The 22,330-nt window shown below is 35.3% G+C and overlaps 1 protein-coding gene across 9 annotated transcripts in view; it reads left to right on the forward strand.

Annotated features, from left to right (window-relative positions):
* EPB41L2 (erythrocyte membrane protein band 4.1 like 2) overlaps positions 1 to 22,330 on the forward strand; it is an 85,576-nt gene that overhangs the window by 57,619 nt on the left and 5,627 nt on the right. For 4 of the 9 annotated variants that reach the window (XM_058171864.1, XM_058171857.1, XM_058171871.1 and 1 more), the window contains exons 11-18: positions 5,549 to 5,721; positions 6,886 to 7,043; positions 11,089 to 11,151; positions 13,539 to 13,685; positions 18,784 to 18,837; positions 19,060 to 19,605; positions 20,734 to 20,856; positions 21,830 to 21,922. In XM_058171864.1, the coding sequence (XP_058027847.1) occupies positions 5,549 to 5,721; positions 6,886 to 7,043; positions 11,089 to 11,151; positions 13,539 to 13,685; positions 18,784 to 18,837; positions 19,060 to 19,605; positions 20,734 to 20,856; positions 21,830 to 21,922 (1,357 nt within the window). Of the gene's footprint in view, positions 1 to 5,548; positions 5,722 to 6,885; positions 7,044 to 10,868; positions 10,902 to 11,088; positions 11,152 to 13,538; positions 13,686 to 18,783; positions 18,838 to 19,059; positions 19,606 to 20,733; positions 20,857 to 21,829; positions 21,923 to 22,330 lie in introns of all 9 variants that reach the window. The other 5 variants (XM_058171839.1, XM_058171848.1, XM_058171879.1 and 2 more) reach the window with 5 other exon arrangements.

Here is a 22,330-nt window from a genome sequence, read left to right on the forward strand (position 1 = left end):
GGAGGGTGTTTTAAGTTTTGGCAAACAGCCAGGCCAACTGTATTGGAGAAGGTCACACAACTGGCCTTAACATTTTAGCTGCTGTCTTTTTCCTCACACTTGGGTTTAATGATATTAGAGACCCTTATTGCCCTGCCAAAAAAAAAAGAGCCACCCCAACGTCTATGAAAATTAACCTTCTCTGCCAAGAGACACTGTGCAGGGTATTTTCACTATTGGTGTGCATACAGGCTTAGATTTGTGCTGGGTTCTTAGTGCTTAGAGCACTGACCTTCAGAGGCACCCTGGTCCCTTGGAAGCTAAAGGAGGACTCATTTTCATGCTTGCAGTTGTATTGTCAATTTCTGTGAGACAATGTTGTTGAAGTAACTCACTCACTCATTCATTCATTCATTCATTCCTTGTGTGTCCAATCACACTTAGCCAATAAAAATTCTATTCTATTCTATTCTATTCATTCATTCATTCATTTTATTTTGTCAAATACATATTAAATAATTATATAAATATAAGCATGAATTGAATACATAAAAGGAATACAACTAAAGGGAACATTAGGACAGGGACGGTAGGCACGCTGGTGCTCTTATGCACGCCTTACAGACCTCTTAGGAATGGGGTGAGGTCAATACTAGATAGTCTTTGGTTAAGGCTTTGGGGATTTTGGGAAGAGACCACAGAGTCAGGTAGCACATTCCAGGCATTAACAACTCTGTTACTGAAGTCACATTTTCTGCAATCTAGATTGGAGAGGTTCACTTTTAAGTTTGAATCTATTGTGTTCTCGTGTATTGTTGTGGTTGAAGCTGAAGTAGTCATTGATAGGAAGTACATTGTAGCAGATAATTTTATGAGCTATGCTCAGGTCATACCAAAGGCGGCGTAGTTCTAAATTTTCTAAAGCTGGGAATCCTCCTTCCCCCTTTTGCACTTTTATTGTTTTTCGTTCAAATAAATATTCATGTTATTTTACTTGGCTCTATCTTTATTTTTTACATTGACCAGTAGCTGCCTCATTTCCCACCCTCGGCTTATACTCGAGTCAATAGTTTTTCCCAGTTTTTGTGGTAAAATTAGGTGCCTCGGCTTATATTCGGATCGGCTTATACTCGAGTATATACGGTATCTATCTATCTATCTATCTATCTATATTATCTACTAGGCCATTGCTGTGACTTCACTAACATAAAGATAATTGGAAGATAAAATCACTCGTATGGAGTGATAGTTGGAGTTGGAGTTGGACACCAGCTGGGCAAATCCAGCTGAGATAACAAGTTTATTTCTGGAATTATCTGGATTGTTTTCAGCATATGACTGCTAAGAAAATAAGGCAGTGATATCTGGATTGTTAACTTTGCCATCTGTTGATTATTTCCTTGCTCTACCAGGTTGGTGAAAGCAGCCAGGGAGCTGATAGGAACTGGATGTAGGTAGTGGTATATGCCCTCCATCTTGAAAGAGGTGATGGTAAAAACTTGTCCTCCTTTGAGTAATCATCGTCTAATCCAACTATTTTATAAAACTGTTGACAACTGTCAGTTACAATTTTGGATTGCCCTAGATGAAATAGGCTATCTGGATCCTATTTAGTTAGGAATCGGGCCCACCAAAACAGCACTGATTGCTCTTTTTGATATTTGACAGACTGAGGAAAGAGGTAGTAAAATTATCTTGATCTTCCTTGACCTCTGGGTGACCTTCAATGCCATGACCATGTTGATCTTTTGTACCAACAGCCAGGGTTGAAAGTTGGAGGGGCACTGGTCTTTGGGAGTTCACCTGCTTTCTGAGTAGCTGCTTCTAAGTGGGGAGCAGGGAGAGATTGCATCCTCAGCCACTGTGTATGGCATACTATATGTTATTTATTCATTTAATTTGTCATTTATTTATTGGAGTTTGTATTTCTGTCCAGCTCTAATAATGAGGTTCACATAAAACAGTAACAGCGAAACAGGATTTATTATTCAATTTGTATAGCCACTCATCTCACATTTGTGACTCCATTCACGCAATTAAAAACAACCAAAGAACACAATCAGTAAAATTCAGGAAAGCAATAAAAACACAGCAACCTTTAAAATCAAATAAAAAGCCTAATTAAACCAAAATTGAAACCGAAAACCCAGAAAGCAGGCAAGTACAAGTTATGGATCAATCAATATAAACAGCTAGCCCTCTCCAAACTATGACCAGATCTGAGCCCATTGACACAACCATGTTTTTAGAGCATTTCAAAAGGTAAACAAGGTTGGGGCCAGTCTAACTCCAGGGGAGGATATTCCAAAAGACAGGCACTGTGGCAGAAAAGGCTCTCCTCCAGACGGGTGAAATCCAGCAGGTTCTGACACATTCTGGAGAACCAGTAGCGGAAATTTTGAGCAGTTCGGAGAACCGGCAAATACCACTTCTGGCTGGCATTGGGATGGCAGTGGGTGGCTCAGGCTGTAAGACAGCCTGTTATTAAACACAACTGCTTGCAATTACTGCAAGCTCAAGTCCCACTAGGCCCAAGGTTGACTCAGCCTTCTATCCTTTATAAGGTAGGTAAAATGAGGACCCAGATTGTTGGGGGCAATAAGTTGACGTTGTATATAATATGCAAATGAATGATGACTATTGCTAACATAGTGTAAGCCGCCCTGAGTCTTCGGAGAAGGGCGGGATATAAATGTAAACCAAAAAAAAAGTGGAGAGGGAATAGGGATTTTGCAATATCTTTCCCCTGGAGTTGGATGGGAATGGAGATTTTGCAGTATTCTTCCCCTGGAGTGGGGTGGAAATGGAGATTTTAAATATCCTTCCCTTGCCATGCCCACCAAGCCATACCACACCATCAAGCCACACCCACAGAACCAGTAGTAAAAAAATTTGGATTTCACCACTGCCTCCAGAGTTCTGTCAGATGATATTCCTTAATTGATGGGAGCCATAATCTGCACTTTCTGCTTGCCATGATGGGATGGGTAGATGTAACGGGAGAAGCAGTCCCAAAAATAACCCAGCCCCATGCCATTTAGGTCTTTATAACTAGCACCTTAAATTGAAGCTGGAAGCAGACGGGCACCCAATGCAGCTCATGGAGTATAGGCTTAATATGCACCGAAGCTTCTGGATGTTTTTCAAGGGCAGCCCCACTTGAGGTAATCCATTTGGGAGCTGACCAGGGCCTAGGTAAGAGTACAGCCTTCCAGTTCAGGAACAGGTACAAGTGGTATATAACATGAAGCTGTGCAAAGACATCCGGGACATGATTGCTAACTGTTCTTTAAGTAGGAATCATGTGTCCAGAAAATTCCTTAAATTGTGCACAGGGTTTGGGGTAGTGCAACACATCCAGCTTCAAAAATGGTAAGCTCCCAGAACCTAAGGGCTCAGAAACCAATCGGTCTTGCTAGGGTAGAGCTGAAGCTTGTTCCCCACCCAAATTCCCACAATCCCAGAATTATCATGTGTGTCAGTTGTGGCCTTTCTTGAATCAAGAGGCTTTACTCATAGTCACTCATGCCTGTGTCACTTCACAGCAGAGAATTATTGCAATGTGTTTTCATGGGATTACCTCTAAAGTTCATCCTTGAAGTTTCATCTAGTGTAATTATGTCTGTTCTAAGGTTTACCCATATAATACTATTATTGCTTCCAGTTAAGGTGCTGGTTGTCATCTTTAAATCTGAAATGGTTTAGGGCTGGGATACCGCTGCGGCTGCCTTCTCTGAATTGAATATGGTTGTTTAGTGCAAGGTGGGAGTGTGGACTTCTAGATATTTCTACCATGGAGGAAGTGCCATCTTCAGGGAGCCCAGACTCAAGTGTAATCAGCAATGATCCTCCTTCTTGGGAATAGCTTACTCCCAAGATATTTGAATGAAACCATCCTTATTACATTAATGGGGAGCCATAACAAAATGATCCTTCAGAAATGCATTTTTAGACTAGTAAGATCATATTGTCTGCAAATGGTGGCCATTAGATTTAATTACAATCGTATTCTTGTTTTTTATAAGCCTCACAGTCTTCCAATATGAAGCGGCATGCAAACTATAATGATTGTGATTAAGACAACGTTCATCTTCCATGTGCTCCTTGAATACTGTACCACCAGATAAGAGCAGTCTCTTATTACTGGCCTCCGTTTTATTTAAACTCAGAGATTTTATGCAGGTGTCTTCGAAATAAACAGTAATTCATGTTATGTCTTCCAACTAATGATATATATTCATGGTGTGCTTCTGAGGAGCTGGCGTGCAAAAGAATACAAACGTTCCAACTCATTAATGTAAGCGGCTTAATCCAAGAGTATCAACTTCCTTCATGATAGTTAGGGTTAGAGTTTGCCTCTTATTTTCTTCTCTCACTTGATTACCTTTTATACATTTAAATACAGACCTTCTAAAACTTACTTTCTCTGTAATACTAAAATAGCCTTGTATTGTACTTAAGTTCTAGGATTCTTGCTAGGAACAAGAAATTGAATATAGAAAATGGGAATGTGGTAGAAAAGAAACTGTACGAACACTCAGTCTAGTCTCTTAAAATGGGTGTCAAACTCAATTTCATGGAGAGCCACATCAGAGTTGTGTTTCACCTTGGGGGGGCCAGGCTGGGAGTGGCCAGCTTGACATCACTTGTGTCGGGGATGCCTATGGTGGCCGAGCGCTCTGCCAGCAAAAATGGGCTCCGAAGCTCTGTTTCAGCTGCAACCCTCTGCCAGAGAAAAGGGAGTTGGGAATGCTACCTGCAGTCCTCGCGAGCTCCATTTTTGGCTGCAATGGTCTCCTGCAACCCTCTGCCAGAGAAAACGGAGCTTGGGAGGTCCGCACACAGCCTTCCCCAGCTCCGTTTTCACTGGAAGGGGCACTGTGGGCCAGTCCTTTGCTGTTTCCAGGGCGGCCCCACAGGTCAGATCTAAGCAACCTGTGGCCTGGATCCGGGCCTCGGGCCTTAAATTTGATATCACTGCTCTAAAACATGAAGACTGCCATTGGAAAATATTTTTGTCTCTGTTTCATAGTCCTCTAGCATGCTGGCTGGGGAATTCTGGAGCTGAAGTCCACATATCTTAAAATTGCCAAGTTTGAAAAGTACTGCTCTAGCTCAAAGTTTTTGAAACTATGTCTCATGTAACTCTAGACTTCCACAAAAACTTGATAGATTCTATGAGAGACTTGAGGGGAGAAATTCACTCATATGCTGCCAGTTTTTTCACTATAGCTTTGTCTTGCTCTGGGGTTCCAGTATTTTTCTTTCATTATTTTCCTTTCCTTTCATTCCATGGCTTAAAAGCATTTGAAATCTTGCTCTAGCAGATGAATTACAATTTTTGGCAGGAACTTTATAATTAAATGTCATCCTTGTCATAAAAAAAATAAAATATGACATATGGAGAAAAGACAATATTAAAGAAGAGAATATTTTCAGAAATGTACAGACTTTTATAATTCCTAGAAATCAGTTGATACAATATATTAAAGAAAAAAGGAAGTACTGTGTTTAGTGACTATCCTTTTACAGTCTGGAAATGACCTTGTTCACTTTTTCATGGTTGTAGGCTTGTATCACCAGAACAGCCTCCAAAAGCCAAATTTCTGACACTGGGCTCCAAGTTCCGTTACAGTGGACGTACCCAAGCACAAACCCGCCAGGCTAGCAATCTCATAGATAGACCTGCCCCATACTTTGAACGAACCTCAAGCAAACGAATTTCCAGGAGTCTTGATGGTGGTAAGAGCTGGACAGAAACTATAGTGATTTTCTTATTTATTACTTATAAAAGAATCTTATAAATTGGAATAGTGGTAACCCTGTTTGTCCTTTAGCGTTCATGTAGTAAGTACATTTTTCATAGGTCTTGCCAAACCTGTTTTTTAAGAGAGAACTACTGTTGAACTTTTTTTTAAAGATAGAAATGCTACTTTTTTCAGTATATAATAGATTGGATTGGATTAAAAATGTATGGAAGAACTGTTCTATAGAAGTTGCTGCTAATTCCTATTTGTCCATAGTTTATTTACAGCTAAGTATCTCATCCAAATTCAAAAAGTTGGATTGACCAATTCAAAATTAATTGGAGAATATGACCCAGATTAACTGTTTTTTGTTCTATGTATGGATTGACCAAACATACCACAGGCAGTAGTTTATAAACTGCCATTTAAGTGAGGAGCATTAGACATGGACTAGAACATTCAGCAGTAAATCCAAAGCTTACGTAATATTAATTTATAGAGCAGTTTTCATCTTATGCATGCATATGCACAAATATGCAGAAATAGTAGGATATGTTATAAATACCGCAACTGTAACATGCTTTATTATGATAAATATAGTTTGTTTTTATATTTTACCTATATAACATGTATCTAGTGATATTTATATTCTGTAACATTTGCTTATAGTCAAACATTATTGTAATTTTATTGTAATTCTGTCTTACTGTGTTTAATTCCCCTTTGTAAAGCTTCATTGACATAGTATATTTTCTCAAACTATGTGACATCATAGTCTCCTAAAATAATAAACTCCACCCACCTCACATGGATAAACTTTTTTCATTGGTGATAATGTGGGTAAGAAAGGAGTATACAAGTTTTAATTTCTATATCAAAGTCTATATCAGATTTGTAGAACGACAGCTGCCTTGTTGGGGCACAGGCCAAATGAAGAACAAAGGCCAGAGTGAGCTTTGACATTAATTCCCAGTTAACCATGCAAGACTAACCAGGTTTGTAAAAAATATGACCTCCTACAGCTGCTCTTGACCACCAGAGAGTCTGAACCCGGATGTACCCACTTATTCTGGTGGAATGCTTGTTTGTTTTTAAAGGAAACAAGTCAGAATTCATATGAAAACTAATAGGGGATTTTTTAAAAAAAATATTTTTGCAGCTCCAGTAGGCATTGTAGACCAGAGTCTGCTAAAGGACTTTTCTGTTGCTGCTGGTGAGAGGACCTTTGAAATATCTGGACAGCACAAGTTAAAAGATGAGGAAGGCAGAGATGTGGATGCAGGCATTACTAAAATGTCACAATTAGAAGATGGAAAGGTAAGATTGTTGAAAACAGTCTATTTTGTAGAAATAACATTAAATTGGAATGCTATCTAAGTTGTAGTAGTTATAGTGTAGCTTCAACTTCTATAGCTGTTTTTATAATTACCACCCTATGTTGGAGAAGGTGTGGACATGTGTACTGACTGACATAACGTGAGATCAGATTATGATCTACCTCTTAGGATTCCAAACCACTGAGTAACTGTTGGAATAGCAAATGTGTGTACTTTAATGCTTAAACATTCACAATTCTAAATATTTAATTGCTTTGTAAGAGTGACTTAAAATCTGGATTTTTTTCAAGATTTATAATTAGAAGCATTTTGTGTCCTTGTGCTGCCGTCTCCCCTTCTGCTAAAGCTTTGAATGTCTGTCTGTTTCCATTTGCACTGCTCTTCACAGACAACAAAAAGCTGTTTTGAGATGACATCATCCAAATGTTTGGATTGTATGTTGTTTAATTAGATAACAAATGGGGCTTTATAAATGTTTATACATTCATATTCTAACAGTACTGCTTATCCTATTTTTGAATAAAAATTCTCACTAACAAAATTTCTCCCTTCCCCCTTCTCCACATTTTTCTTCTGCTTACAAATACACCTTTATATTATAGTCATGTCTGCATCTAAGATTAGACTTTCTCGTACCACTATACTCCTCCCATTTTGCTTTCCTCCTCTCCCTCTTCACTCAGTATTTTATGCATTTATGCATCAGCTTTCACCTTTCATTCATTCCCTTTCATCCCGTTCCTCAAACTTAATTGATATTCATGAAATGGACATGCTTTTAGATATTTTAGATTATAGTAACCTTAGTAAACCTGCACGGAGAGCAGGAACTCTCAGTCTTGTGGCTGAAAAGCCAGAATGCAATAGAAATGAAGATAAATCATTTACCGGCTACTAGCTTGTAACCCTTGGGAGGGGGGCATTTTTTTCTTCCTGCAATAGACAGAGAAGGTAATAAAATTACTGAAAATGAAGATGCTGTATTTAGTTTGAGAAAATGGTTTTCTTTAGTTTCCGTGCATGGTTTGATAAGGATAGTTACGTTGGATCTCCTAGTTTAACAGAAATGTACATTTCCTTCCTCCCACTTCATGTTCAGCAGTATCTTTCTGGTACTTCTCTCTCATTTCTTCTCCTCTTTCGCATTACCGGTATTTGTGTCATTTCTCCTTACTTTCTAATCAGTTCCTTTTTCACTCACATTGTCCCTTCCTGTCCTTCTGTTACGTTGCAACCTGGAGCCTAAAGCAACTTCTCTGAATATTTTTAATGGCGCTACTCTAACAGACAAAGCAAAGGAAGAGAAGGTGTGTAACCTTGTTGCCTAATTGTCTTTTGCACATAAATTTGCTAATACATGTTCAGAGGTAATCTGTATTTCTAGAATGAGGCCAAGGTGGCTGTGTGTTTAGTGCCATCTATTGATACATAACCATCTATATAAATTCTGCAGTATTAAAAAGTAGACAATAGTATGGTTTACTTGACACTATACTTACAGAAGTTTTAGAACACAAGGTACATTAAGATGTTTTCTGGTATGTTTAGAATCTCATAAATCAAAAATTGCATTGCCAAAAACTGGCTACCAGATTTCAGAAATGCATTCTTAGGCTACTGGAGGACCTCAGATTGCACACCCCTGAATTAAATAAACCCTTTTTACATTGAAGCTTTGCTTCATGCTTGTAGCAATCAAGTCCATACAAATCTATGCATTTAGGTGCTATTATGACATATCTCTTCCAAAATGGATTAGGTCAAGGCATTCCCAAAGATGAAACATACAACTTCTGAAACAAGCAGTTGGCCTTTAGACATAATATTCCGTAAATTATTTAGCATTCCTTAGTCATATGAAAAATAATTGAACTGGTTTCCTTTAATATGTGTTCTTTCCTCCCTATTTCTGTTAGATATTTCTGCCTCTTTCTTTTAGATACTAGTGTCTCATATTGACAAATGCTCAAAAGGCTTTGTTCAAATGTAACAATAAGCAGTTGTGTATTATGATTAGAACAAGGCTTTATACAAGTTTGTGTGCTATCCCTTCCTCCAGCGGAGATATAAGAGGAAGCTGGAAGCATTTATTTTCACTCATAATAAATCACAGTCTTAGTTAGGGTTTGCCGATACAAACCAACTTCAAAGCAAGTTCTGTGAAATTTTGTTGTACATAAATGACTTTTAAAGCTGATATGGGGAATTGTTCAACAGGGGTCACGGGTCAGTAATTCAGTAGCTAATTCCGATTTTCTTTTTGTCACATCATGGCAAAGCTGCATCTGGCTTTTGAAACTTTAGTCATGGCTTCCTAGTTTTCCAAAACTCTAGTAACTTATTAGAACTTATTAAACCTATTGAAAAGCAGACTTATTAAATATACTTATATTTAATTAAATGTTAATGAAACCAAAATAATCATGAATCGATCCTTTATTGCATCTTGTGTGCCATCATATCAAATATAACTCTTGGGCTAGAAAAAGAACTGAGAGAATAGTCTTGAATTCTGTATATAGTACATTTAAAGCAGGCCCTATGTTGGAACTATATTTCAATGCCAATCAGAATGTGAAACAATATTTCTGGGGGAGGGGGGGCTTAGGGGAATTTAACTTTACCAAAGCGCACATAAATATATATCACTTTGAAATGGGCAAATGTTAAACATGCTAATCTTGTTGAAGATAACTTGTCATTAGTTGTATTTGGCATTATATTTGAATAATATTTCATAAGTCAAAGGGCCATAATGTGCTACCTCTACTTTGGTGTTTACATTGGCCCCATTCCAACTTCTCCAATAGGGGTTATACAAAATCAATAATTTCCTCAGAAAGCAATTAAATATTATTAAACCTTCTGAATTTTTTCTGGTTATAATTGCTCTACAAGTCTTTGGATTTGAATTTTCTGTCCAGTGTTATCCTGAACAGCCTCTAATTCAGTAAGATTAACTACCAGATTTTTAGAATACAAAATGCTATAGGTTAACAAGGGATTCCAGATGCCCTCTTTTGATTGTGGCAAGGGAAGAAATGATTCAATGCTTAACAACAAACCATCTGTCAGTATTAATATGAGTGAGCTGTGTATTTGTGTATTTTGTGTAGTGTCATTATTTATCTACTCCAGTAATGTATTGTCTTACTGTTAATGCAGATCAACTGCATCTAAAGATGGTTTGTGCTTCTTCTTGTGTAAAGGACTGCCAACCAGTTGCAAATAGTAATTTGTATTATTGGTTTATGCAAGGAGTAGGCAAAATGTTTCAGATTCAGAATGACTTGAAAACCCAGTTTGATATTATATATGTACCAAGATCTAATCTATCAATTTTATTTGGACTATGCTGTGTTCTTTGAATGATCTCTGTTGATTTCAATCATTTTAACAAAACAAAGAAAATCCTGAAAGACCATTTTACTGAGCATAGACAGCAGACTTTATTCAAATTATATTATAATTAAAATAGCTTATACAAACTCAGAGAGTTCAAAATTCAAAAACTTATTTTTTCAAACTTTTCTGTTTTTACAATTCCTTTAAAGTTATGGAGAAAAATCTACTAATAAAAAGTTCTGTCTGTAGAATGACAGAATTTCCATTTCAGCCATTACTACAGTGCTGTAGGTAGATGACTAGTGGTTTAATACACTTTGCAATATTTGAAGCCAATACATTCTGTGCTTGTAAATAGGTTCAGTTGTTTGCAGTATTTCCAGTTAAAGACTCTGTTATGCTCCAGTAGCTTCCTCTAATTCTCCTTTTTTGCTGATCTCTGGGTGATTCCACTACATAGACGGAAATGGAAGAGGACGAAATTCACAAGAAGGTTGCTGACTGCATTATTAGTGTTTGAAGCTTCTATAGTTTATGTTTGCATGGTGCCCTTCTGTATTTAATTTCAAAGCCCTGTTTATTGAATTTTTAAGCACTTTTTTTGGCCTTTTTGATGATCATGGGCTTTTTTTCCCCCCCTTGTTCTCTTTTATGTGTGTGTATGTGCTTTAATTTTACAGATTTATTCCTTGAGAGTAAATGGGGAAAATATTTATGTCAGACATAGCAATTTAATGTTGGAGGTCTGTATAATTAAAGGAGTTCTTTTTGTTCTCATGGGCTGCTAGGCTGCATGAGATGGGAAATCACTTGCAAGCTGCTCTGGGCACAATGCATGAAATGCATGGAGAGGTTCAACTTGAACATGCATGTTCTATTTTGGTAATTTTGTAAAATGAGCTACATTTTCAGCTGTTAAAAATACTTTGCAGTGGCAAGTGGAACATGGCCCTGTTTAGATGTTAAGACTTAAAAGAAATAGGACTTTTTAGAAATGTCTATCACTTTATCACCACCCAGAACTTTCAATATGTTACAACACTTCCTACATCTACTGGAAGTATAAGAATAGAGAAAATGTGGCTTTCAAGTTAGAACAGAAATTCTGAGTTCTCTTCCAAAGTTTTTTGTGGGCAACATACCAAACTTTTTAAAGCATTGTAAGTTTAATTTTATAATACTATCAATTAATTTTTGTGATACCAAGAGGTACCGATTGCCAAGGGTTTGAAGATGAAATTGTGGATGTAGATTCTTTTGGCAAAATAATTTGTAAATAAAAAAAAGTATCATCCAGATGGGGCTATTTCCAATATTAAATTTAGGATACCTCAGAGATAGGTAGATATATATTGTATAGGCCTGTAGATTTACAGTAACCTTACTAACATGTTCCGTTGCTTTCTGGCAGCTTCTGATAATTTAATATATATTGGCGTAACTTTACCAAAACATTGTTGAGATTATTGCATAACATTGCATTGAACAAATCCAAGAAAAGTGCCTAATCTTAAAATTATTTTTTAAATACTATTTTGAAACTATTTGTAATAAATTCAAATTGATTTCCATTTTTTAGATTCCCATTAAAATTTTAATTGTCCCCTGAAATTTTTGTATTTATATAGCTTATCTTGTCATAGATTGCTATGCTTGAATCTTGTCAAATAAGATTTTTGTTTATACAAATAGCAACACAAAGCATCTAGTTTCCCCAAAACTGTGGGAAAATATTTTCTCTACTTGTTGTTTTAACGTTCTCTTTCACCAGCATAATCCTGAATCTGTTTTCCTTTTTTCCTTAACATATATAGTATATTAGTTTTCTCAGTTTTCCCTATTATATGTTAGCTTTATTGCCACAAGGATAATATAAAAGAACAGAATGTTATTTCTCAGTTTAATTAAATTAATCAGCCCAATTCTTTACTATTTCATTTGTTTTATAAATTAATTTGAAGATTAATTGCCGAGTAGCTTTTGTCCCTCCCCTTTCATGTGTCATTAACAATGACATAACATTTAAAAGGAACTGCAGAAGTCAGGTTTATACTTGAAATATTTCATCAGAAAGCTCAATAGGTGGATGACAAAGTCATTGCTTTCATTAAGCTATATTTTGTTCTATTAAAAAAGATAATAATGGAATTTGCTGCTTCCTCCTAGTAAGTTCATTGGCAGACAAGGAAAGATTATGCTTCTTCCAGCAAAATATTTCCAAATGAATTATTTTACTTTTTTTCTATAGTGGATTGTATTTCTGCACATAAATTCAAATTCATTGATAAAGTTCCTATTATAGCAAGAGCATATTCTGGCTCTTATTCTAATAGCTAAGCCAAGCTACTCTAATTCTCAGTCCCTTTCTTAGTGATGTATGTGATGTATGCTTCGCTGATGTAAAAACGAATCGTCTGATTCTATAATTTATAACAAAGGCAATTATAATTACAAGGTAATGTAAGAAAGCTTAGAATATGCAGATTCACTGCAGCAATTAATTTGTTGCGTAAACATCAGTTCCTCATAGTTGTAGAATTTATTTCGTTTTAGTAGGTAGCATAAAGCCTCTGGCAGCCACTTGCCCAAGTTACTGTGTTTTTGTCAGATTCCAAAACCCAAGAAAGACATGCAGGGTTACTTTTAAGAATTTCTTGTATTGTTCCTCACATATAGGCATAAATTTTCCCAACCAACTACTTGCTTCATTAAAGATATACTGAGAACTTCTAAGGAGGACCTGCCTCCACCCTCTTTCTCTCAACCAAACTGTCTTAACTTCACTGTATCTTGGTTTTCTGGAATGCAGCTCCTCCCTCCTGGGAATCCAGGCTACATTTCACCAGAGTTTTGCAGCAGGTCACATCACGGTGCATAAAAGCTTTAAAATGTGCTAGTAGTACGGCAACACCAATTTTTTATTTCATTTGAAATATGTGCATTACATAATTATCAACATTATAATGGAGATAAAAACAAGGCATTTATTTTCCTGAAAAAAATATAAATGAATATTTTTAATTGATAAACTGCTGTTATATTTTCATACACTAGGCACTTTTCATGGTGTTTTTAAAAAATTGTCTTTGTTGTATGAATTCCCTGCTCTTTTTACATTACACATTGGTAGGAACTGGATAAGACTCAGGATGAATTACTGAAGCATCAGGCTAGCATTAGTGAACTCAAGCGCAATTTTATGGAATCCACTCCTGAGCCACGCCCCAATGAATGGGAAAAACGGCGTATCACACCTCTAACTCTACAAGCACAAGGGGTATGTCATTAAAGACCCTTGTCAGCATTCCATAATAAGCAATATGTATTATTTCATATTAATAAGAAAAATAAGAATCGTCTTTTCATTGCTAACATGAGATTTATTTGCAGCTAATACTTATTAACTTTGTGTGCATGTTTCGCGTTGTTCACAAGTTGTAAGGAAACCAGAGCTAAAGATATTGGTCATAACTCATTAGAGTAATAGTGCAATTCTAATCACATTTGTTCAAAGTTTTTAAGTAACTTTGTTGGTTCACTATAAATGAACCATTTACAATAAATGACAGGACATAATCTATCAGAAAAAGGAAACTAGGGGAGAAGCATCATTTACAGCATTTTCCCTCCATCTCAGACTAATATGTTTAAAATTGCTGAAGAACGCAATGTAGTCAGAGTATCAGGGATTTATAATTTTAGAAGATCTTGAAACATAATAGCATTAAGGGTATCTATGGAACTTTAGTATAATACCTTCAATATTCAGTTAGGGATCATAGTTAACAATTGTGTAGAAAAAAAGGATACCAACTTAGAAGAAGGGTACTTTGAAATACATATATCCTTTTAATAAGTTGGCATTTAGAGATTCTTGTTGGAGATTGCTACTAACTTGAGTATAGATTAGTGGAATTTGAATTTTGAACCAAATATTTTTATAGTGCTTTTCTAATCTGTATAAACCTTGAAGTCCTGAAATTGTTGACCTTGGGGTTATCCTCTTGATTTGACCAGGACTTCATTATAAAATATATAAGCACTTGAAGACTTAGAGTCTTTTTGTCATTTTTCTGTAAACTAATTCGTGCAATGTTATAAATTCATAAAATAAGTTTTATGTGTTTGTATAGTGTAAATGATATCCTATACATAGTGAGATTAGTCATTCGTATCTTGAATATTCTGGGAAAAGTAGCATGTAGCTTCTCATGTAAAATAGCATATAAGTTTTTAGCAAGTTGACAAGACACTGTTTTTCAATGTTGTATTGGCACTTTGCTAGACATTCTTGTCTGACATTTCTGTGGATTTTGAATACAAAAATTGCATACATTTCAATGCCTGTGTTTCTGAGAGGTACCCTACCTTGTGGGTTGATACTTTGTAAAGCTCTTTGACTCTCTTCTTCCATGTTGATTTGGAAAAAACAACACAAATTTCCCACAATGAATGTAAACTAAGAGCAATGGGAATATGCCTTCAGTGGAATTGGAATGGACTTAAAGGGTCTACTGGTTGATAGAAGAGCACAAAGGAATGGTAAATGAGGCTGCCTACAAACTTATCTTTTATTCCTATACTTCCAAGCATCTGGGGCCCTGTTATCTGTTGTTATTACTGTACTTAATCATTCAATGTCTTGTCTTTTTCCCCCTCTAGCTGCAGATAGCAATTTCTTAAGTAGATATTCAAATTAAACTTTAACAAGCTATCCCCAGCACAGTGGCAGTTCTTTTAAGTTTGAAGAATACTTGTTTTTTCCCCCAAACTCAGAGTCCTTGGTATTCGGAATTTTCATCCACTATTGCCTAGCACAGTGCGTAGCACTATTGCCTAGCATTTTCATCCACTATTGCCTAGCACAGCATATGTGATAGAATATATGTAATGGAATAATTTTGCAAAAATTACATAACCTTCAGTAATCTGGATTTCCTTAACAATAATGTTAACAATATATTTCTTCATCTGGGTATATATACCAAATTACAGAGCAGAAAGTGAATATAATTCTAATGTTGTAGTAGTTAATTTAATGGCACCCATTTAATGAGATAACTATACTAGTGTTAGCCTTCATATACATTTTCATTCATGTAGGCTAGAATTTATACGTAGCATTAAAATCCGTCATATTTAAACAGATTTACCTAGTTTACCTAAAATCTGTAAAGTTTACAAACTGAAGGATCTACTTCTAATTCACTCTTTTCTTTTGCTTGTCTTTTACTCTATGCGCATGAATGTTATATGTTATATGTAGTTGGACAATGTTGCTATTTCAGTTTCTTCTGCTGCATCCTGTCTATCACTTAGTTCTGGTTTCAGTATCGTTTTAAAAATCAATGCACTATGTAGTTTTAATGTTTTAATATGTTCATTATTTTTTACTTGTAGATCTCCCAGAGTTACCTTATAGGAGAGATGGACAGCATAAATTTTTTAATAAATAAATAACAGCATTGATAAATCTTATTCCTGAATTTTATCATTGCTATTGCTGTAAAATGTGTGTGTGTGTGTGTGTGTGTGTGTGTGTGTGAGAGAGAGAGAGAGAGAGAGAGAAAGAGAGAAAGAAAGAGAAAGAGAGAGAGAGAGAACTAATGGCTTGCATGCACACACACACAAACACAAATAAATGGGGCATATTAAAGTGAGGCAACATCAGTAATTATTTCATATTGCTTTTACCTATTTGAAAGCACAGGATCTTTTCAGGATAAGTAAATATTACAATAACCTGTTAAAACAATGTTAGGATGCTGTAATATAGTCTTGATCAGTGGTGGGATTCAGCCAGTTCGCACCACTTCGGGCGAACCGGTTGTTAACTTTCTGAGCAGTTGGTGAACTGGTTGTTGGAAGAAATCATTAGGGCAGAGAACCGGTTGTTAAATTATTTGAATCCCACCACTGGTCTTGATCAAGATATACTTTAATTTTAAACATATCACTATTAGACATACTGAAAAATCTTGATGTATGGCAAATATACTAAGTTTAATCAATAAATATAAATGTAGACCTTTTGCAACCTTAACAAGAAAATGAAGTTAGAGTTTTACAAAAGAAGAGAGATATTTTGTAGTACTTAAATATTTTTTTAAAGAAAATTGTGGTGCCCCCCCCCCTTTCAGAAAGCTGTAATTCTTTCTTTCAAGGACTATCCAAATATCTTAAGGTACTTTTTTGCTGTACTTTGAAACAGACTACAGTTGTTTGCTAAATGCTCCTATTTGATCCAACTTTTTTATATATATATGCAAATCATTTTATCCAAAAATAATTAAACAGGCAATCAAAATTTAGCATTAGTTCAACTGTATTCGTGTTACAAACTAACTCCAGCTTTACTGTCCATCTTCCATATTGAGGTGTTGTACATATATGCAAAAGGGTAAATTTTTAAGTAAAATTGCAGAAGTAAGCAGAATAAAATAATTTGGTTCATATTGATTATGCAGGTTTATTGCACACATTCATTGTTGAACCTACTCTTACCTGTAGCATTAATATTACAATGGGAGTAAATTTATTAAACAAATTCAATTAATATGTAGAGCGGAAAAAATTGAAAATGTGATCAAATTTTAATGGACATGTCATGTCATGTCAGGGTGCTTTAATTTGAAATTTATAGTTTTAAAAATAGAAGATGATTAAAAGCAATGGCAAATATTGAATTAACTTTAAAATATATTTTTGTCATAGAAGTAAAATAATTTCTATCTTTCAGAAAACTCATTTGAATATACCATTCTATGTATTTCTCTTTTTGCATGATCTTTTTTCCCCTGTTTCTTTGTCTTTTTCTTTCTTTCAGCTCACTTCTATCTTCTAGTGTTAATTTGTTGATTTCCACTTTCTAACTTGTCTAGAGCCTAGAAGAGGAGATAGCATCCATTTTATTTAGTAAAGAGGGGTTTTCCACTAGCATGAAATCTGCCTTCACTTCAGCTTTCTCGTGGACAGCAGAGGGCGCTGTTGGGAAAGATAATGTACCTTCTGAAAAACACTCTGCCTCATCCATCTCTCAGCTATTACCTGAGGTGCTCTTAAACATTTCCTTTTCCCAAATCAAAGCATAGAGTTGTGGCTGGGTGGACGGGCAATTTTTAACATGTCAGATAAATGCTTATGTCCCATAAATTCAATGTCCTATCATATTTTAAAAGATATGTAGGCTGAAATTACTTTGAAAAGCTGAAAACATTTGCATGGTGGGCTTTTTCCATCAATGCTATTTCAGAGTTACCTCCCCAAATGCATTGAGAATAGATCACTAGACGACAGGCACTTACATTATTCTTTTTAAAAAATTGAATATCTAATGAAATATTAAATGCAATATGTTTTGTAGAGCAAAAAATAGTAAGGTAAAAGTATTTTACCAGAAATCTGTTTCTTGGAGGTAGATCTTAAAAATTCTTTTTCATTATTTGTGTGTATACATAGATATACATACACACATATAATGCCTTGGAAAAAAACCCATAAACATCAACTACATCAAACTTTATACTTGTTAAAACCAAAATTCCCTATTATGTCACACATGCTGTGCTAGATTTAATTGAACAAAAATACCATTTTCCTATTTGCTCATATCTCTGTATCATTTAGCTTTTAAGCTCTGTCAACCAATTTGTTTATATTGTAGGACCTGTAGCATAGGTCATAAAAGATGCTAAATGTTAACAGTTAATGTCAGTTACCATATAGCAGAAAATCATTATTATGTTCTAGTCATATTGCTTTATGCTTCTATTATTAAATAAACTCCTTCGCCTGATGAGTATTGTTATGGACAAATTTCACATTTCTTTAGAGCTACATTTGCTCTATAGTTCCTACATTATAATAACTTAGAAGTCTTATTACTTCACTCAAATGTGAATATTTTGGTAGTTGTAGCAAAGTAGTCAGAAGTCCCTATCAGTTAACTAGAAACTAGTACTGCATGTACATGTATGAAATTTATGAACCTTTCTTTGATTTGACTGAATGAAGTCTCTAAGAGTTAGCATTAGCATGGATGGTTTGGCATTTGTTATTTATGAGAGAAATAGTATTTTAATATCACTATTTGAGTGTGTGTGTGTGTGTGTGTGAGAGAGAGAGAGAGAGAGAGAGATATTTTATATTGGTATTTAACATAACCCATAATAAAGCCCTGGTAGAATCACCAGCCCAAGGTTTATATATATATATATTTTCAATGTTCTTGTTTGTGATCTAACGAAATTGCCCCATAAATGTATGAATGTATAGTCAGCTCCCCTGTGCTGTTGTAAAATATAAAGGCAGATGTTTGTGTCAGTTGAGTGTAAAAAAGTATTTATATCTCTTCCAATTGCTTTTTTGTTTCACAGAAATTTACTTTCCAAACAGAAGAATCTTCCATTGGAACCAGCAGGACTATTAAGGTTCTAATATATTGCCATAGTCCATTGAGCTTTTACATTTCAAAATCTTCTTTTGTCTTTTCTTTGTTTGTTATTGTTGTGTTTTTATTTTTCATTTAACAATTGCAAATCATCTTTGTTTTTCGTATGACCTGACCCACCTATCCTTTAATTTTATGTTCGTTATTTTGTTTATTCATGTGCTCTACTTTTTGTTTTTTCTCACCCATTTGTTTTGTGCAGAGTTCACATGAGACTCTGGACATAGTGGAGAAGAAGCAGGCAGAGGTTGGGATAGCAGAGACAATAGTTACAGATGATACCAACAGGGGGAAAATGCCACTTGTCTGTGGTGGTGGGGAAAGTCAGAAGATGGAACATCTAGCAAAAAAAGACTCTTCATCACTGTCATCCAATAGCAGCAGTAGTGAGAATGAAGATGAAGTAGGAGAATATCAGCCACACCAGCAGATTATACAAGATACTATAAAAGAAGAATTGGAAGAAAATGAAGCTACCAAAGAGGAAGAACAGAGCTCAACAGCAGAAGTTTGTGTTAAATTTTCAGAAGAAGTCAGTCCAATTCAAACAGCAATTGAGCACAAGCAGTTGACCGAAGCTCTGGTCCAAACAAATGAAGCTTCCATAAACACATCAGAAAAGACAAAGTTAAGAAGATTGGACGATGAAGGCCCAAAAGAAGAAAAGGAGGAAGATCTACCCAAACTAAATGGAGAAGCATTGCATATTGACATTGATGTTTCACCACAATTAATTTGTTGCTCAGAGGTAAATGGTAGAAGAGGAAGTGACCCAGAGGTGTCTTCATCATAGGGTCAAATATTCCTGCCTTTCTTCTTCTCTATCTTATTCAGATTTCACAATATTGCAGATTGGGGGAGTCAAATTTTTCATTTCTCTCAGAAGGAATATGTTCGGGATTATATCATCTTTTTTTTCTTTTTTAAGCTACTCATGTTCCTCTTCTGTTTGCATGCTTTATGAGTCTTCAAGCATATAGTTGATTGATCTTTCATGAGAAAATATGAAGCTTTATAAGGTGTATGGCAAAAACAGCCAGCATGTTTAATATGATATTTATCTCTTAAAACACAAAATTTTCTAAACATTTGTGAAAAGTTACTGTTTAGAGCTTGGCAGAATGTCACTTCGCTTGTACATAGATATTTGTGCTTCATAAAGCATCATTGGATGTGATAATTATCAGATTATTGCTGTTTGCATTTACACTTCTCATTATTTTATATCATATAGGCAGCTCCGTAATGACTTTATTATGATAGATGATAAACCAAAGTTTTCTGAATCCAAAATATACAGTCAAATTATAGTGAATGATAGGGAGTAAAACAACCTAAAGTATCCTATTGCACATGATAGGTTTAGTGAGCATTCTTGTCAAAAAAACAATAGTGCCAATCAGATAAATCTGAGTATATGGAGGGGCAGGGATTAAGCAGCATAGACTCATAACTGAGTGTCATCTTTAGTAGTTTTTACTTGACCATTCCTGGTCAGGCATTACTGGTATATTGCAAAGCCAAACAATGCCTGATTTATTCTATTCTTCATACTTGTTTAAGATATTTTTGGAGTTGCATATTTAAAGAACTTGGACATCTTTCATCTTTTTTTCTTAACCAGTTAACATTATCCATTAATATAGAATGGAATATCTACTAATATAGTTTGAAAATGCTTTATAGGTAGGTAGGTTATTGATACTATTGTTTGTCAGGATTGTGCACCTGGTATTAAGATTTGACTTTAAAAAATTGAAGATATCTTTACAATAACCATTATTCTTTCACGTCAAGCTTGATTGTAGTCTATATACTGTATACTTCACTGTTTCATGACTTTTGAATATAGTCTTCTATATTTTCTGAACACTAGCCTCCACTTATTAAAACTGAGATGGTGACGATTTCAGATGCTTCACAAAGAACTGAAATATCCACCAAAGAAGTCCCAATTGTTCAGACAGAGACTAAAACGATCACCTATGAATCTCCTCAGGTACAGATGTTTAAATTAAAATAGCTACATTTAATGAACGTGATCATGCTGCCTATCTAGATAAGAATTTAAGAAGATAGAAATCACAACAGTCATGATCACAACAATCATGGCTTCCTTTCCATATACTTCCCAAATGTTTGAGAAAAATAATTGCTTTTGATCCTATATAGGTGACAGAATAAGTTATATCACATTTACTGATTTCTTCCATACACTGTGCATTAATTAGCTTGTCTAAACAAATCGGAATGCCTAGTACATTTGCAACATGAGTAAGTTACTGTCCTGTCTGTAAGCCCTATCACAAGCCTATCTTTACATTTCTGATGCCATTACTCGCTATAAACGCTTCCCTCTTCGTATATCCTCAGCACAAGACAATATTGTTCTGTTCCTTGATAAATTGAACTCTTTTATAGAATCATTTCTCCTCAAGTTCCTGCTATGGTGCCTCATTGTGGTGGTAGTGGTGGGATGTTCCTGGGAAAACGTGCACAAAAAATGTCCAGAGTTTATCTGTTGACCGTATTTTGGAATATTTGTGTTGTTCGATGACACTGATGGATTCAAGTCTTTGGAATAGCTAATCACTGATTTTGCCTAACAGGAAATAATACCTGAATTCTCTACAAAGAGAACTATTGAGCAATCATGAAATAGAAGAAGCACAAACATGGGAAAGCTCAACATAATGAAATAAATCAACAACACATTGATATCTTAGGCATCAGCAAATTGAAAAGGATTGGAATTGGATATTTTTCTGTCCGAAGATCGTACTGTTTACTACTCAGGTTACAAAAAAGAAATGGCATTGCTTTCATAATCAGGATATAATCAGACCTTGTGCTTGAATACAATCTAGTTGATGAGAGGCAGCATTTCTTACCAGATTGATTCTGCTTTAAAAAATCATAAATTTGTGTTTTATTTAATTTTTAATCAGCATGTGCTCTTCTTGCCTACGTAGTTTGATGATGGTGGTGATGCTGGTATGTTGTTGAGTGCGCAGACAATCACATCAGAATCTGTTTCTACTACCACAACCACACATATCACTAAGGTAGGAGAAAAGAAATAATTTAGAGTGAAGCTTTTCGTCACTCAGGTTTTTTTTCTGAGTCTTTGAGTTTTATAATTCTGGTTTAATTGCTTCTATTTGATTCCTCCTGCTAGGGGCGCATCTCAGCAGTTCGTAATGATCTTTGTTCTTTTCCTGACTGAAGCTGGAAGTCATACTTGCATGTTCATCTAAATAAAGCATAAAAGTTGCTTTAATATGCTATTATAAGAGAATGCATGAAGCCAAAGTAATCATTTAAATAAGCATTTTTGCTCACTATGATATGTTTATGCTTCCCTAAAAAAATAATCATTTTAATGGTAATTGGCTTGGTTAGAGATGGGTTGTGTAGTTGGCTTCTCATGCATGAATACTAGATTTGTAAGGTTCTTTATAGTTTTGTATGTT

Source organism: Ahaetulla prasina, chromosome 1 (assembly GCF_028640845.1).
Source record: "Ahaetulla prasina isolate Xishuangbanna chromosome 1, ASM2864084v1, whole genome shotgun sequence".
Lineage (NCBI taxonomy): Eukaryota > Metazoa > Chordata > Lepidosauria > Squamata > Colubridae > Ahaetulla > Ahaetulla prasina.